Genomic DNA, 15,278 nt, shown 5'->3' with positions numbered 1-15,278 from the left:
AAAAACAATATAACATTAAACAACGTATAGCTTTAATAATAATTGAATTTCATGTGCATAAAATTACGGTGATTTTAACTTTGAAATGTAAATTGTGATATTTACTTATTCAAAAGCAGGGAAGAGTGTCAGGAAGTGTACAGAAGTGTCATCTTCAAACTGGTTTTTAAGGGAACAAAGTTATAAAAGTTGTCGTTTTTTTTGCGTAAATTCAAACTTTAACTACATATTTTTCACTACATGTCTATTATTTCTTCTTCTTATTATTTTATTTCTTTATTTTTTTGACAGTATTTACCATTTACCACCTGTGCCTCAGACGCCCCCTGCTCCATTTCATTGGTCAGCGCAGCCACATGTTTGCTCTCATTGGTCTGTCCAGCTGTCAGTCACTCAGACGGCTGTCGGGGTCATTTCAGTCCAGCTGATAGTTGTGTCAGGTCGTTCTCGGTAACAGAAAGTGAGGGCAGCATGGCGGGACGTCTTCTTCTTCGAGCTTGTACCACAACAACGCTGCAGCTGAGGAGCAATGTGGTGGCCAGACCGTTACACCGTGCCATGAGCACGGCGAAAGGTAACCGACGAAGTGAAGACTTTAGGCGGCCAGACGAGCACGCAGACTACGGTAGACGCGGAACTGTCATGGGCCATAAATACAAGTTAAATTGAGGGAGCTGGTAGTCAGGTTGTATTATAGCGACACTGTTGTGACGCAGTTTGGTGTCTAAAACGCCATATTAAACACTTGGTCTGCAATGTGACGTTAGCAAGCCACCATTGATGTTTTATTACAGACACTGATTTTTGGAAACCTTGTGTTTATCCGCATTAATTTAATGTATATTTATGTTCACTTTGTGTGCTGTGAGACAGCTATGCACCACCGATATGTCACTATGTTCCGACTAAATGTGACAATAGCGTCTGAATCAAATAATGAAGGTCATTTGGACTTTAACTCGCGGAAAGGCCTGTGATAAGCCCTCCTCCTCTGGCAGGCGGCTGCTGGTTTGGTGCCAGTATCCTGATAGGGGACATGAGAAGGTTGGTGTGGGTGGCGTCCAGTGTCTACGTGCAGTTTCACTCTACTCCAAGTAGACTAACAGTCCTGACTGACATGTGCTATATGCACATGGCATGGTTTTAAATTTAGGATTAATCATTTGCTTCTCTGCCATCTATTTTTTCAGGAATACCTACAGATGATGAACAAGCCACTGGGCTGGAGCGGCGTGCGCTGCAGGCCCTTAAACGTGGAAAGGTAACTACTACTACTACTACTACTACTACTACAGACACAATGCCTAATGCATGTGTACAAAGCTTAAAACCTTACATGTATTCTCTTTAAATGAACATTACAGGATCCCTACAGTATCCTGAAGCCCAAGAAGTATGCCGGCACCAAGGAAGAGCCTCACATTGTGCCATGCACTGGAACCAAGAGGCTGGTGGGCTGTCTCTGTAAGTGTTGTACATTGAAGGCAAAATCCAGTGGTCTGTATGAATGTGTAACATTATAAACCAAGTGAATCATGATATAATTCTCTGCAGGTGAAGAAGACAACACTGCCATTGTGTGGTTCTGGCTTCACGAGGGAGACGCTCAGCGCTGTCCATCCTGTGGTTCGCACTATCAGTTGGTCCACAACGAGCTGCCCCATTAAAGCCAAATTTAACACAATCTCTGGGACAACACAAACATCTGTCGTTGCCACCTCCATGGGCATATACTCCAATGTGTGCATATCATTTAACATGTACAGTTTATCATTAAAATGTAAACCTGAACTGAACTGTCTCGATAGAAATCTTTGTTAGATTTTTAAGTAGGGAGCAGATCAACTTCCAAACTGTGATAAATGATGAAGTGTGACCACCTACTAACCAGTGATCCAGAAGACCACACTTATAAATGCCTTGAACAACAGCACAGGGTTTTATCCCCCTGACCCCAAGATAACTCACATTTATTTCAGTGGCTGTACTTTTTTATTTGTGGATTGTTTAAGGCATACAGCCAAGAAAATCCACCCTGGATCTAAAGCAAATGCTTCACACTGCTCTCAATCAAATGTTACAACAGAACTTATGTCAAACATAAAGCAATTTAGTTTACATTGTCTTGGTTGAAACATTTAATGCACAGGGGGTGGATACAACACCATTAACTCCTGGAAAATAGTGTGATTCACTGCAGTGGCCATGCAGCATGTACTACCTTAGTGGAGCTTAAACTGTTTTTTTGTTAAGACCCCATCACAGAGTGGTGATTTAAATCTGGTCATGTTGAGGCCACAGTGTTTGAATAAATTATATTTTGAGGTGTTTCTGATTTGAAAAAAAAACACACCAATATAAACATCTCATTATTACATTACAAGCTTCACAAAGGTAGTGCCACTGCATTTCATTACATTTTACAGGTGTTAATGTTGCTGTATGCATGCCCTGTGTTATATATACCGGTAGTTTGCGTCATCATAACATATCCAAACATGAATAAAAGCATATCTACAAGAGCAATATCAAATGTGAATAGACATGTAATGGTGTATCAAGTGCTGTGATAGCATGGAGAAAAAAAAAAAAAAAAAAAAGGAAAATCAATGTTGAGTTTAACATGAAAATCTAGACCTCTGACTCTTGGTCATTTCTAGTCTCATGGCCGCCTCGTCTTTCCACCCAGTGTTCAATTCTTCAAGTCTGCAAAACTAAACATCCGGGAATGTGGTTACCACCAACAATCCAGGCATGGAGTTTGAGGCATTTCTGTGTAGTATCAGGCAAGATTAAAGCCTTGATTGTGATCTATAGCCTGTAGAAGCTTCTCGCGGAGTGTTTCTATACTCGTGTACTTGGGCAGGTCCAGCAGGTTGAAGCAGGTGTGGGCGACCGGTAAGTAATGCTCCCCTCCACTGGTGGGCTGGATCACCAGCTTCAGGCTTTTCATGCCCAAGATGGGTATGCGGTCACTTCCCGTGAGGAACACTAAAGACAAGGCACATTGTTTTTACTTTTCCAGTAGAGCACAAAATATGTATGTAACAAAACAGCATATCTGAATTATTGAAATAAGTCATGCATGGTGGGCAGAACTTACAAAGAAACTGTTTTTTCTTCTCTAAAGGAAGGCTGTGAAACACCTCCCAGAAGAGTCTGATGGTGGGATGGTCCGCCCAGTACTCCCCTTTGTATTCAGTACTCTGAAGGGTAAAGACAAAAGTACATTTTACTCATTAATATTACTCAGCAGACTGACAAATTTTAGAAAATAAGAAAAGTGCCTTAAGATTCCTGAGATTGGTGAGATGACATATTTCCATTAATAAAAAAAACCTTTTGGAGCTCCGTCCAGTCGTAGTTGGTGTTGCCAATGACCATGGCTTGCAGTTCATTTGGCTGGAACAGCTCAAGAACTTTTCCACCGCACACCTTGTGGAAGCCTGCATAGAAGCACTCAAACAGTGGGGCCACTGACGTGTTGAAGACGTAGTCTACGTATGCATTGACAAAGTCCTGCCTATAGGGAGAACAATAACATGTAAAGTTAACTGGCTGCCGACCCCAGCTTCACATCATACAGACATTAGACAGGTTTTCAACTTTTTGTCTAACTCTTGGTAGGTAAGAGAATAACCATATTTCCAAAAAATGTCAAACTATTTATTCAAACATCTGCTATTGGTTAACCGGTTAAAACGAGAAAGTTTTACCTGTTTGATTTATTGACATTGATGTCTTCTCCGTTAGGTACTAGTTCCAAGACCTCTGTGGCACCATAGTTTTCCTCTGTGATCTGAAAAAACAACACGTTTTTAGATTTTACAATATGACATATAGTTATTACAATTGTTTATTTTACTCTTCATGCTCCACAGAGACAATCATCTTACTGTGAAGTTCAAGCAGAAGGTGTCTTCAAGATCATCTTCTGTGTAGTCCAGTAACAGCTGCAGACTCCTAGTTCAAGAGTAGACAGAAATAAGCATATTTTACAACACCATTTGTTTTTAAAACAGATATTTGTTGACAGGAATTTTTTAAATAAGCAGTCTGTTGGGTAATAAAACTGCAGCATTAAAACATTTAATTTTAGATGGGGTGAAGTTAAAGCCTGATTCTGATATTTTGAAATCTATTCCTCGTTAATAGCCTTTAAAAGTTTGGAAGTTCGTCCAGTAGACTGCTTCAGCAGGCAGCCACAAAACTGCAACATAGATGGATCCATGTTATATATAGTCAACTGAGTTCAGGTCAGCTCCTGTTTTATTACCGCAGGTCTCCGGTCGATTTAACATTATGTGTAATACTAGAGTGGATCCGAGAAGATCTGGCTGCTATCAGACAGCGCTGAACATGACAGAAGTGCTGTGTCTGTGTATAATAAAATGCATCTGTGGCCACAAGGTGGTACCAAATGTTCTGCAAGAGCAGAGTGCCCCAGCTCAGGAAGAGTCAGACAGAAGAGGTCAGATTAATCTCTGAAAGCACAGATAGTAGCAAATTCGTAATGCCATGACAGAGAGCAAGCAATTGTTATTATAGTTGATTTTATATAAAAGTAGTAGTCTTAAATGATCTATTTTGTGCTACTGCAACAAAACTGCAGAGCTGACTCTAAATGACGTATTTGTCATCTGTCACTGTGGCAGCAAATAGACTTGAAATAAAGTGTGGCCATGCTGTTTCAATCAGCAGGAGAGCAATAACAGAAAACCTGGATGTATTTTGCAAACTCTCTTGGGAAGAAAGATGTATCCTTATGTGTTCCAGGTAGAACATTTCCGGGTCTTTTGGGGTTATATATTTTGGGACCTATGAAGACCTCTAATGCAACTTAATCTTTCAGGGAAAACAGAAAATGGATCCCTACAGAGACAGACCTTATTGTTTAAGAGCAAGATCCTTTTTGTTTAACTGAAAATAGCTGCTGTTTATCGCTTGCATCATTTTAACTTTCAAAACACAGAGGTTGTGTCTACTGCTCCCTCTTAGTTAGTTTATTTATGTGATTGTACGACTAAAGGGTTAGACCAAAACTAACATGTGAACTAACGTCTTGATCTGACCTTCCCACATCTGGCATTAGCTCTTTCAGATCATCTAGCGTTGGTTTCCTCTTCAGGAGCTTCTTGTAAAGGGCCACAGGGAAGTGGAGCTCCACTATAGTGATATTGTAGATGGCCAGACCACAGATGACTCCGATGAGGTTGAACAAGTCAATGTCCTCAAAGGTCTGCAAGGGACAGTCATTGAAAAAACAAGATATGATAGGATGTTTGCCTATGAATAATCTACAGGAAAATACCTTATTTATGTTTCTCATTTCAGATTCAGACCATGCTGGGTTTACTATAAACAGGATGGCATCAACAAATACGACAACTTCAGTGTCCTCATTATTGAGGGTGTTTTAGAGTGCGCTTAAATAAAGACAGTGATATTTGAGCAACATGAGCAAACATAGGTGAATTACATTTTCATTACCTTGTTTGAAAACCAGATGAGCCTGGACTCCTCGTAGTAACGAAACATCCCATATTTGGGATCCAGCAACTCTTTCATGATCAGGAGGAAGAACTCCTTTCTCACGCCTCCGGCATCGACTGCCTCCTCTCCCACAAAAATCACCTAGCATTAAAGTTGCAAACATTAGAACAACGGCAGTATTTTATACGTCTTTAAAAGCACTTTAATTATACAAACACCTTACAATACACCTTATAGAGTTGATAAGACAAAAATACAGAAATAAGTACAATACAAACAGGCTCCATTATGGCAACATCTGTCTCTTTAGCAGCTTATTACTCCACTATTTGTGTTTACTATCAAGTCACTCATTTCCTGTGAGTTGGATGGTGCTGGGCAGGGTTCTTAAAAAACAAAACCATGAAGTCTGGGGCTGTAACACCAAAACAACATGCTGAATGTAGAGCTGAAGGGAACTGCAGTCAGAGTACACCTCTCACATTCACACACTTTCACTTCTGTCATTTGATCCATTGTTAATATAAAAATATTGATTATCACAGCTTTTACCTTAAGTGGTTTCTTGTAGTCAACATTCTTGGACTTCCTGAGGACTTCCATGGTGTCTCCAACGATATTTTCCCTCCGGACGATGAGGATGAGGCACGGGTTGACAGATTCCACTGCTGGCATGAACATGGAGCTGAAGTTTTGCATCTGTGCCTGGTCCACTGCCATCTATCAATATAACAAGGGAATGATGACACATTAATATATGTAATAAACACAATGGTGTATGGTTCTCTATTATAAAACCAACAGAGGAAGGAACCTTCATACAGTAAGTGATTCACTGTACATCACCTGCATCTGTATGACAGCATCAGTCTGAAGCAGTGTCGTCTTTGCTTGGGCATCAAATACAAAGGGATACCTGCACAGAGTCACCCCACCATCATGACCCTGAGGACACAGAGGCATAAACAAATGGTTTATATGGACATCTAAATATAGACAAATGTAATGATGTGAACTGACATCAAAACTAGACTCACCATTGGGTACATTTGCCTCTGAATCCACGTGACATAGTCATTTCTGATGTCTATCAGGTCATCCAACTCATGGATGTAAAATTTATCATACTGAATGATGTGCCCCGCTCTCTCACTCACCTGAAGTGACAGGAAAATGGATGTTATCAACAGTTTTTCAAGGGGCTGTATTATGTACTCTATGACAGCCGGTGTGGATGGAGTATTTTCATTTCTCACCATGTGCAGGATCTCCAGGAGTCTGAGGGATGTGTCCAGAAAACAGGTGAAAATTCTCTGCTCTACTGAAGGAATGCCCATCTTGTGCATCTGAAGCAGATACACCACCACTTCCTTGTACAATTCAACCAGCCGCTGGAAGACTGTGGGCTCCAACGTAGACCACCAGTTTCCTGATACAAATACAAAAATTTTTGTGGAAATAAATAAATAAATAAATGTCAGACAAATGTTTTAATCATGTCTGGCATAAAGCACCAAAAGACATTCATCCTACCTAAAACCTTCAGTGGAGCCTCTTTCATGTTGAGTAGTAATTTGGCAAACGGGATGGTGATGGTCACATAATTATTTCGGTCACTGAAGAGAGGGCATTCTGGCAGAGTGAGGTAGAGTCTCAGAGCTTCAATGTCTGGAGGAGAGTTGTTTAGTCTGGGAATTAGGTGCTTCTCCAGGCTGGCAGCAATCTGAGGGAGACCAAAGTATATACAGTAGATTTGTTATGATCAATGAAAAAATCCCTAAATTATGCATCTCCTGAGTCTATAATATAAGAATATAATTAGATAAGTTTGAGGTAGCGCATGGTGTTTATGGTGACTCGACTTGAGACAAATCATTTAAAGCAATACAGTAATAACGTGCAATTGAGGACAGTTATAAGGGGAATCACAGTGATGGAAATAGTCTAAGTACTCATGGTCCCAACATTGGGAGGGCCCTCATAAAGCCTGGAAGTTAACATCTATTTTTATATGCTATTATGAAATTTGACATTATTAGCAGTTTAAGTTTACAGTTTGCAGTTTACAATACTCTTGGCTATATAATCTAATTAAAGCTGCAATAAAATGTTTTTGCATTAGCAATGGACATCAATGGGAGAAATATCACTGATGCAGTTCCACCTTCGTCTTGAGCCCAGGGTATAATCAAGATAGAAATAAGCGTTGCACAGTAGTTTCAGTGGGTTTAGAAAAGAGGACTGAAACATGCTGAGATTTCAGATTGTGCAGACTTTATTAAATGTGTTATGTACCTTAAGGTTTAGTTACTTATTAATCACATCTGTACAAGTAAATATATGTGTACATATGTGACAATGCATGATAGAGAAGATGCCACAATGAGGCACACTGACAGTTACCGGTATATGCAAATCTAAATCCTACTGCTCATTTAAGATCTTGTAGATCATGTAAATCCAGTTCAGCCAGACTGTTGAAAAGACTATGGAATATTGGTTTGCAGAAAGTGACGCTGAAACTAATTTTCTTTCTGAAAATTGTGTGGAGCTGTTCTTGGCGGTGGGGGGTTCAAGAAAAATAGTTCCTTGTCAAAGCCAGCGAGACATACAGCGACAAATTCAGTCTACACCCAAAGAAGACACTGCTGCCACTGCAAGAGGAATTTGTGCAGGTGAAATGTTGCGTACATTTACAGCAACTGTAATATACTAATGTAAAACATGAGAAATATCAATACAAGTCCATGACATTTTTGCAATAAACAAGTTATATATTACATGGATGTGGTTTACCAATGACAGCATTTCTTTGTGACCACTGACCTGCTGAGTGACCTCAGGGTGATCTTGTTGGACCACTCTGTGAAACAGGAGGCGAGCTGTGTTCATATCCACCCCTGAACATTTGCTGCTGGTACTGTAGTGATCTGGATGACTGTGTAAATAACAGGCAGTTACTAAAAGACATATATAGACAAGACGTATAATTAGCATTCCAAAAAGTATATCAGTTGTAAATGGTATGTGAATAAGAATGATCAAATCGGTGAAGAAAATACCTTGGATTTGATAATAATGAATTAAGACTTTAGGACCAGACTGTAGATGAAAATGGACTTCATCTTTAATGTCATTACCTCGTTGACAGAAAAGATCCATTGAGGCAGCTTGCTGAGGAGAACACGAGGTCAATCTCACTAAAGGAATCATAAAAGGTGTTTAATTAGTCTGACTACTTTTCACAAGCAAATCTCCATAAAGAACTTACACAACCAATTTGAAAACACATGTCAACAATAAACTAAAACTAGCAAGAACACCAGTAATGTGGTCAATCAAGGTTCTTGAGAAGAGAGGACTTTACTTGGAAATTTCTAGTGGAAGTCTTCCTGGTGAGTGATTCAACCATTTTTGTATGATGTTCTCATTTAAGGTGCAAATGATTCTGTGGGGGTCTTGTAGCCTCACGTCATCTATGTTCTGGAGCTTCTACAACCACAACAACAACAAAAATGCAAGTTTAAAAAAGGATTCAATGAAAAGTATGAACCCATGTCAGTTTAAGTTAAGGAGAGGCAAAAGCAGAGAAATCACGGTTTTAAATGTGCAAAATCAAAGTGGTCACTGCAAACATGTAGCATCATGAGACATTTGAGGTCTCCCGCTTTTAAAACTAAACAGAAGTGCTATTTAAATGTATTTTGTATGATTCAAAATAAATCATAAAGAAGTAGGTGCTTCTGTCTTAAAGGTAAACAGTGCTATACTAGAGAGAGAGAACAACAACTGTTTAAGAGTAGTACAACAAACACCTATATAACATTTATACACATGATTAAAAATGTGACCAACATGTATCGACCGTGGAGGATAAAGAGGTGAAGCAGTCTCCCTTATTTTGTATTAGAAGTTACATTCCCTCTACTGTTAAACAATATTCTGCCATATTAACACTGAAATATAGTTGTTAAACGGTTTTGTTACCAATCGTTTTATTACTCGTTAAGAGATATAATTCTTGAAATAAGAAGCCTCAGTGATAGGCCTAATAATGTAAGAAGCCCCTTTATGGATGACAACTTACATTGGCAGTGACATAGTGTGCAAAGCTCTGGTCTCCTCCGGCATAAATCTTCTTGACACAACAGCACTCCTCCGAGTCTACAGTGTGATGTAATGAAAGCAAGTAAATATACGGTTGAATAAAGAGGTTAGAATAACCTCCCGTAAGAGGAAAAGCACAACATGTCATCTTGAAGCTCTATCAAGTAATAATTTTTATATTAACATAATATCAAATGGCTTTGAGGCTTAATTACTGTGTCTCACCTATATCTGATGGATTATTGGAGGCTATGAAGGGTCCCTTGACAGGGGCGGGGCTTTTTCTGTTGCAAGTGGAGCGAGTACCCAGCTGCCCGTTACCACCAAGCCCAAATGAGTACATCTTTCCAGAAGAGGGTGAGAAAGCCAACGTATGCTGCCTTAGAATTGCACAGTAATTTGAAAAGTGTTTACTTGCCCTTGAGTCAATACACAAAAAAGGATTTAGTATATATAATGCATGTTTGAGAAAATATGTGTAAAAACACACACAGTCAATTTTACCTTCCACATGAAATCTGTGTAACTACGTTTCCCATGAGCTCAAACACTTTCCTAGGGTTGATTTCATGGTTTGTAGAATTGTGTCCAAGTTGTCCGTATCCACCAGCTCCAAATGTAAACACACCTCCTTCCTGTAAGATCAGCAACACCAGTTGTTCTGACGTTTCCAAGGACAGGAGTACTGCAAGGTCAACATGAAAGCAGCAGACACCACAGGGCTGGGAAAGGCTGAGAATGAATGCAGGATGCAATCATGCTAGTGATTTCAATCCAGTTACTTTTTAATAAGAAACAGCCAGCTCCCTCATACTGTAACCTGCAAGTCTGAAGGCAGAGATCCTCTTCAATAACTTAAGCACACAACTGAATGTTACTGCAGACCAAACAACTAACCAACAAATTTCAAATTAATATTTTGCTACAACAACAATAATCATATCTAACTTTCAGAATGGCCTGACAGGTTGAATCTGCAAAACCCTGAAGACTTCATTGTAAGACAAAGTTAACTAAAGTGTCCCTGTGAACCCAGTGACCTCTTAGCAATAAGGCTGACCAATGAAATATAGTCACACAAAATTATGTAAATAAAGCTGTAAAAGGGGCTGTAAAACAATGATTATAAAACAGATAGTTCAGGTCCTTGATTATGATTGGCTGAGCCGAATTTGAACCCATCGTAAAATACCCGATAAACACACACCTTTGACCACATTACATCAGTATTACTGTACCAAACAAAATCCAATGCTAAATGTCAGATTTTGTTGTTATTTTAATTTACTGGATGGAGTAAGTGAGAATGTACAAAAAAACATAAAGATGCCGGTGCGAGAAACATAGAGAGCGTAGAGGGGATTTATATATAGGTTTATCTTGTGGGTTCATTGGAGAAATACCTCTCATCAATCCTCCAGTCTTTCATTTCCATACAAAGCGCACAAACTACACCAACAATCTGTGGTGACCTTTCAAAACCAGCTAACTTGCAGTCTACGCTACTCCGATGCTTGCCTAGAGGCAGGAGATATCATGTGAGTGACAGGGCATGAATGTGAATTGTCCTGTAATCCAACTGGAGCCCAAACTACAACAAGAGAAGATTCTGTAGCAATGTCTTTGCTTCTGTCACAGCGTATGCACCGCAAAGAGAAGTGCTAACATCACTGAACACTACTTCACAATTAATGGCGATATACAGATAAATGTTAATAATTACCACTTTTTTTAGCATGCTTTCCACTGTGTTTGTGAGCTGGTGCGTTTGTGTGTTGCTTGGCAACATTTCTGCTAAATGTCGCTGAAAACCTGCAATGCACATGGGGTTGTGATTTATAGCAATTTTAGAACAGCTAAGGGGGTTTCAGGCTAACAACGGCCCTTAGCTGTTCTAAAAACACGGCTTCTTGATGCACCATTAATCACACACTACTTTGATTTAAGGTAACCATAGATTCAAATCAAGGTCTTCCACATGCAACAGTGCCTGTCACATTACCAAATAGTATATAACTTAACTTGGTTAATGCTGCTGTGTGATCTTCTCCACAGGAGACGTAAATCACTCTCTGCGATCTAAGGGACTTCAGCAGGGCTGGGAAAGACCGATCTGAAAAAGACCTGATAGTTAGTCTGAGTTGGGGGCTTAAATTCTCACAGACAGCATTTTGACCACCCACCATTGCTGTCATTGAGACCCAGCTGACCAAACTTGTTGCGCCCCCAACCAAACACTGCTCCTGAGAGAGTGAGGGCAAAACTGTGAGCACCACCTGCTGATATCTGAGCAAAAGGAATGCCCTGCAGAGACTGAATGATTTGGGGTGTGGAAATGCTCTGTCCATGTATTCCCAGCCCGAGTTGTCCATACCGATTCTGGCCCCAGGAGAAGACTTGGCCCCCTACGAAAATAAATAGACATAACATAAAATGTCTTAACATGTGGAAAATATAATAAGCTGGATGAACTGATGTGCAATGTGTGGGTACAAACCATACTCACCTCTTGAAAGTGCATGTGAATGCCAATACCCACAGGCTACCTGAGCAATTTGTACATCTGACAAACTCTTGATGTTTCTGTCATTTTTACAGGGAGAGAGAAATAAGCACGTTGAACTGAATCATAATTAAGAAAGTTACATTTATTCAGACCATAAACATATGCTGGTATGCCACACAGAACAAACATGCAACTCGGTATTAAAATACTGATTCATTTACCGAGGCACACGAACACATTCTTCAAAGTTATTGAGGCCCAGCTGCCCATCTGAGCCCAGACCCCATGAGAAAACCTGCCCTTTGTCATTCAGGGCCAGTGTGTGGGACGCCCCGCATGACACCGCCATGATGATCTGTGCATCCAGAGCCACAACCTGTTCTAATGGAAGACAAAGAGACAAAGACAAATGTTCATGTCATGTTCATTATCATAAAACAACCATAATTTTTTTTTTTTTTTTTTACTCACTTACCTGGTTTCTTTCTGCTCTTCTCATGTCCCAGCTGCCCGAGGTCATTGCAGCCACAGGTGTACACTGTCCCATCCTCCAGCAGGAAGGCTGTGTGTCTGTGGCCACACCCCACATCACACACTTGCTTCCCGTGGAAGAATTCACATCTTCGTGGCTCGACTACAATCTCCTCATCAATCCCACCCATGCCTAGCTGTCCGTAGGAGGCATTTCCCCAGCACAGCATTGTAGCTCTCCCCTTTGGCTATCCACGCCAGCAGGATCCCCGTCTCTGTGAAAACGAGAGAGACACCTCGGCTAAAATAACCTCACGGAGCTCATTCAGACACCCATAGTTCAGGCTGCAAGACACTCTTCAGCTGGTATCACCTAGCAAGGTAGCCAAATGTCAACGTTATGGCTGAACAACATTACCAACGCTACGTGAAACAGACGCGAACACGTGTCATCGCCGTATTTAGGATTTAATGATATTTATAACCGGATACAGATATAGCGAACTCGTGGCTGGCTAAGTGACATGTAAACAGATTAGCCAAGTAAGCTAGAGTTAAATTAACGGTGGTGGATGAGGTGTGTTAGCTGAAATCATCAAATGAAAGCACTTCCGTTTTGGGCGTCTGGATTTCCAAAATAAAACACACGATTAAACAGGATTGAATAAATGTATTGATAATATTTCCATTTAACGAGATTCATCCAGCAACTAAGAGCTCACGTTGAAGACCGCTGTCATAAAAATAAATAAATACATTTTATAAAATCCATGTTTATTTTGGGATTTATGAATAATTAAAACCGGAAGTAGTATTATTGTCTGTCTGGAAGACCGCGAATGAAGACAGCTAGCATGTCGCTTGACGTTACTCTATCGTGATGATTACAAGCGAGGCAGATCAGTCATGACTAATGCAACTTGACCAAGTTAATATGGCATTACTTACCATAACAGTTTTACAGTTAACAACGGCGGCTAAAGGTTTAACGTTAAAGAAACATGTTTTAGAAACGCGTCCGGCACGTGGCGACATCAATACACTCAAAGTGTTAGCAAGCTAATGTTAGTCACAACACAGCGTAGTTAACTCAGAGTTCATTCAGTGAGCTGGCTGCAAGTTTAACTTCAATAAATATGACCCTGTCACGTTTCACGAAAGCAGTTAACAAGTTACAACCATGTCGACATTTTCTATAACGTTAAAATAAACATAGCAAATCTTTCCAAGCCGCCAGGTCTGACCGTGTTACTGTCCTCCAGTGTTTGGCTCGCCGACAGATGCGACTGTGGAGAACGCACACATCAGCACATCTCCAATATTTAATACTGAAAGCAAACTATCAGCTAGTTGTAAAGAAATTCCTGCCCAGTCCCTCTACTCTGTCAACAACTGCTGTACGGTGCCGTTAAAAAAAAAAAAAACATCGAGTCAGCAGTACTGCACTCTCAATATCCGGTTGTTCCTTTCAAAGTAAAACTCGATTTATTGTCATCTATAGCTAAAGTGTTTATTATTTTATTTTTATTAAACCTTTATTTAACCAGGAAAGGTCCCATTGAGATTAAAAATCTATTTTTCAAACCAAAACAGACACAAGACACACAGACAATATTACAAAACTCAGTAGTTACTTTCAACTTTTATGTAGTTTTTGTATAGATGTTTAGCACGAGTTAACTTTTTAACACAGTTCTATATTTATTTTTTATGCAAATGTTTAATTCCCCTGCACATTTTTTAACTCTTAAAGTTTAACTCCTCTGCACATTTTTTTTAATTCCTCTGTACATATTTAGATTTATCCCAGGTTGATTATCTATCTATCTATCTATCTATCTATCTATCTATCTATCTATCTATCTATCTATATAGATATATATTAATAGAGTGCATCTATGTATTCCGTTTGCAGTACATACTAAGAGTACTGCCTGGACGTGTAATATGCATGTAGTGTAGCCAAAGTGTAGAAGCAGTGACCTTTAATTTGAAGGTGTGCTCATTTATTCGGAAGTGTTGCTGCTTGTACATGGACTTTACTTTACGACGGTGAAAAAATGTAGAGACTCATCCACAATGTTCTAGACTGTCAACGGTTTTGGGGGGGTGGCACATGCGCATGCGTCTTGTCGCTATAAAAACATACATACAAACATTTTAAATATATGTATACACATACATATATGATATATACAGGTAATGATATATATGGTGTGTAACTAAAAGCAAACTGGAAAGTGAAAGTGCAAGGGTGTTCGGATTGTTATCAACCATGTCTATAAAATATACTTACGAAATAAATTACAATATATTAAGAAAACCTATGCTACGTGCATACCATAAGACTGTATTCAAATATATAAAGGCACCAAAGAGTAGTTAAGTTCAAAAATTGACTGTAAGAACATTATAATTCAAGTGTATGAAAGGAGTTCAGTACTATTAAAAAGTGGAAGGTGCAAGACGATATACAATAGGTGTACACACTGTACATAAAGTTGGTAAAGCTTTCAGTGATAGTTTTTAACTATCTCAAATTCAAAATGTATAATATATGAAATACAGCACAGAACACTGGGCTGTATTTCTATTAATTATTCTAGAAAATATTCTATTAATATTTTGTTCTACTTATGTAATTATTGGTGTTCTGGAAGGATCTGGAACTTACCAGCTGGCCCCTATTAACCTTTTTCAA

At 39.4% G+C, this 15,278-nt stretch overlaps 2 protein-coding genes across 5 annotated transcripts; one reads left to right on the top strand and one right to left on the bottom strand.

Moving 5' to 3' along the window:
- The first annotated feature begins 383 nt into the window (after window positions 1-383).
- On the top strand, window positions 384-1,791 carry cox5b2 (cytochrome c oxidase subunit 5B2). Its single transcript, XM_010739123.3, has 4 exons — window positions 384-574; window positions 1,191-1,261; window positions 1,365-1,464; window positions 1,555-1,791. The coding sequence occupies exons 1-4, from the start codon at window positions 472-474 to the stop codon at window positions 1,665-1,667; spliced, it is 387 nt and encodes a 128-aa protein (XP_010737425.2). The 5' UTR covers window positions 384-471; the 3' UTR covers window positions 1,668-1,791.
- A 49-nt stretch (window positions 1,792-1,840) lies between these two features.
- On the bottom strand, window positions 1,841-14,009 carry herc4 (HECT and RLD domain containing E3 ubiquitin protein ligase 4). Of its 4 annotated transcripts, none has more exons than XM_027277697.1 (24): window positions 13,822-14,008; window positions 12,582-12,852; window positions 12,328-12,487; window positions 12,107-12,183; window positions 11,784-12,005; window positions 11,622-11,713; window positions 10,105-10,235; window positions 9,826-9,980; window positions 9,581-9,657; window positions 8,861-8,985; window positions 8,634-8,693; window positions 8,320-8,431; window positions 7,027-7,216; window positions 6,750-6,922; window positions 6,531-6,548; window positions 6,340-6,438; window positions 6,046-6,213; window positions 5,491-5,634; window positions 5,073-5,239; window positions 3,897-3,963; window positions 3,717-3,799; window positions 3,340-3,523; window positions 3,104-3,206; window positions 1,841-2,991 (listed from the first exon to the last, which is right to left on the bottom strand). In XM_027277697.1, the coding sequence occupies exons 2-24, from the start codon at window positions 12,805-12,807 to the stop codon at window positions 2,783-2,785; spliced, it is 3,042 nt and encodes a 1,013-aa protein (XP_027133498.1). In that variant the 5' UTR covers window positions 12,808-12,852; window positions 13,822-14,008; the 3' UTR covers window positions 1,841-2,782. The 4 variants fall into 4 exon arrangements, 3 of the variants coding, with proteins under 3 accessions (XP_027133498.1, XP_010737416.2, XP_027133497.1); XM_010739114.3 differs by having other exon boundaries at window positions 1,842-2,991; window positions 6,531-6,650; window positions 13,822-14,007; XM_027277696.1 differs by lacking the exon at window positions 13,822-14,008 and adding an exon at window positions 12,996-13,505 and having other exon boundaries at window positions 1,842-2,991; window positions 6,531-6,650.
- Window positions 14,010-15,278: the final 1,269 nt, after the last annotated feature.

This window comes from Larimichthys crocea, chromosome III, assembly GCF_000972845.2.
Source record: "Larimichthys crocea isolate SSNF chromosome III, L_crocea_2.0, whole genome shotgun sequence".
In the NCBI taxonomy this organism is placed as follows: Eukaryota; Metazoa; Chordata; class Actinopteri; family Sciaenidae; genus Larimichthys; species Larimichthys crocea.
Note: the sequence above shows the minus strand (reverse complement) of the source record. Positions and strands in the feature narration are given on the sequence as shown.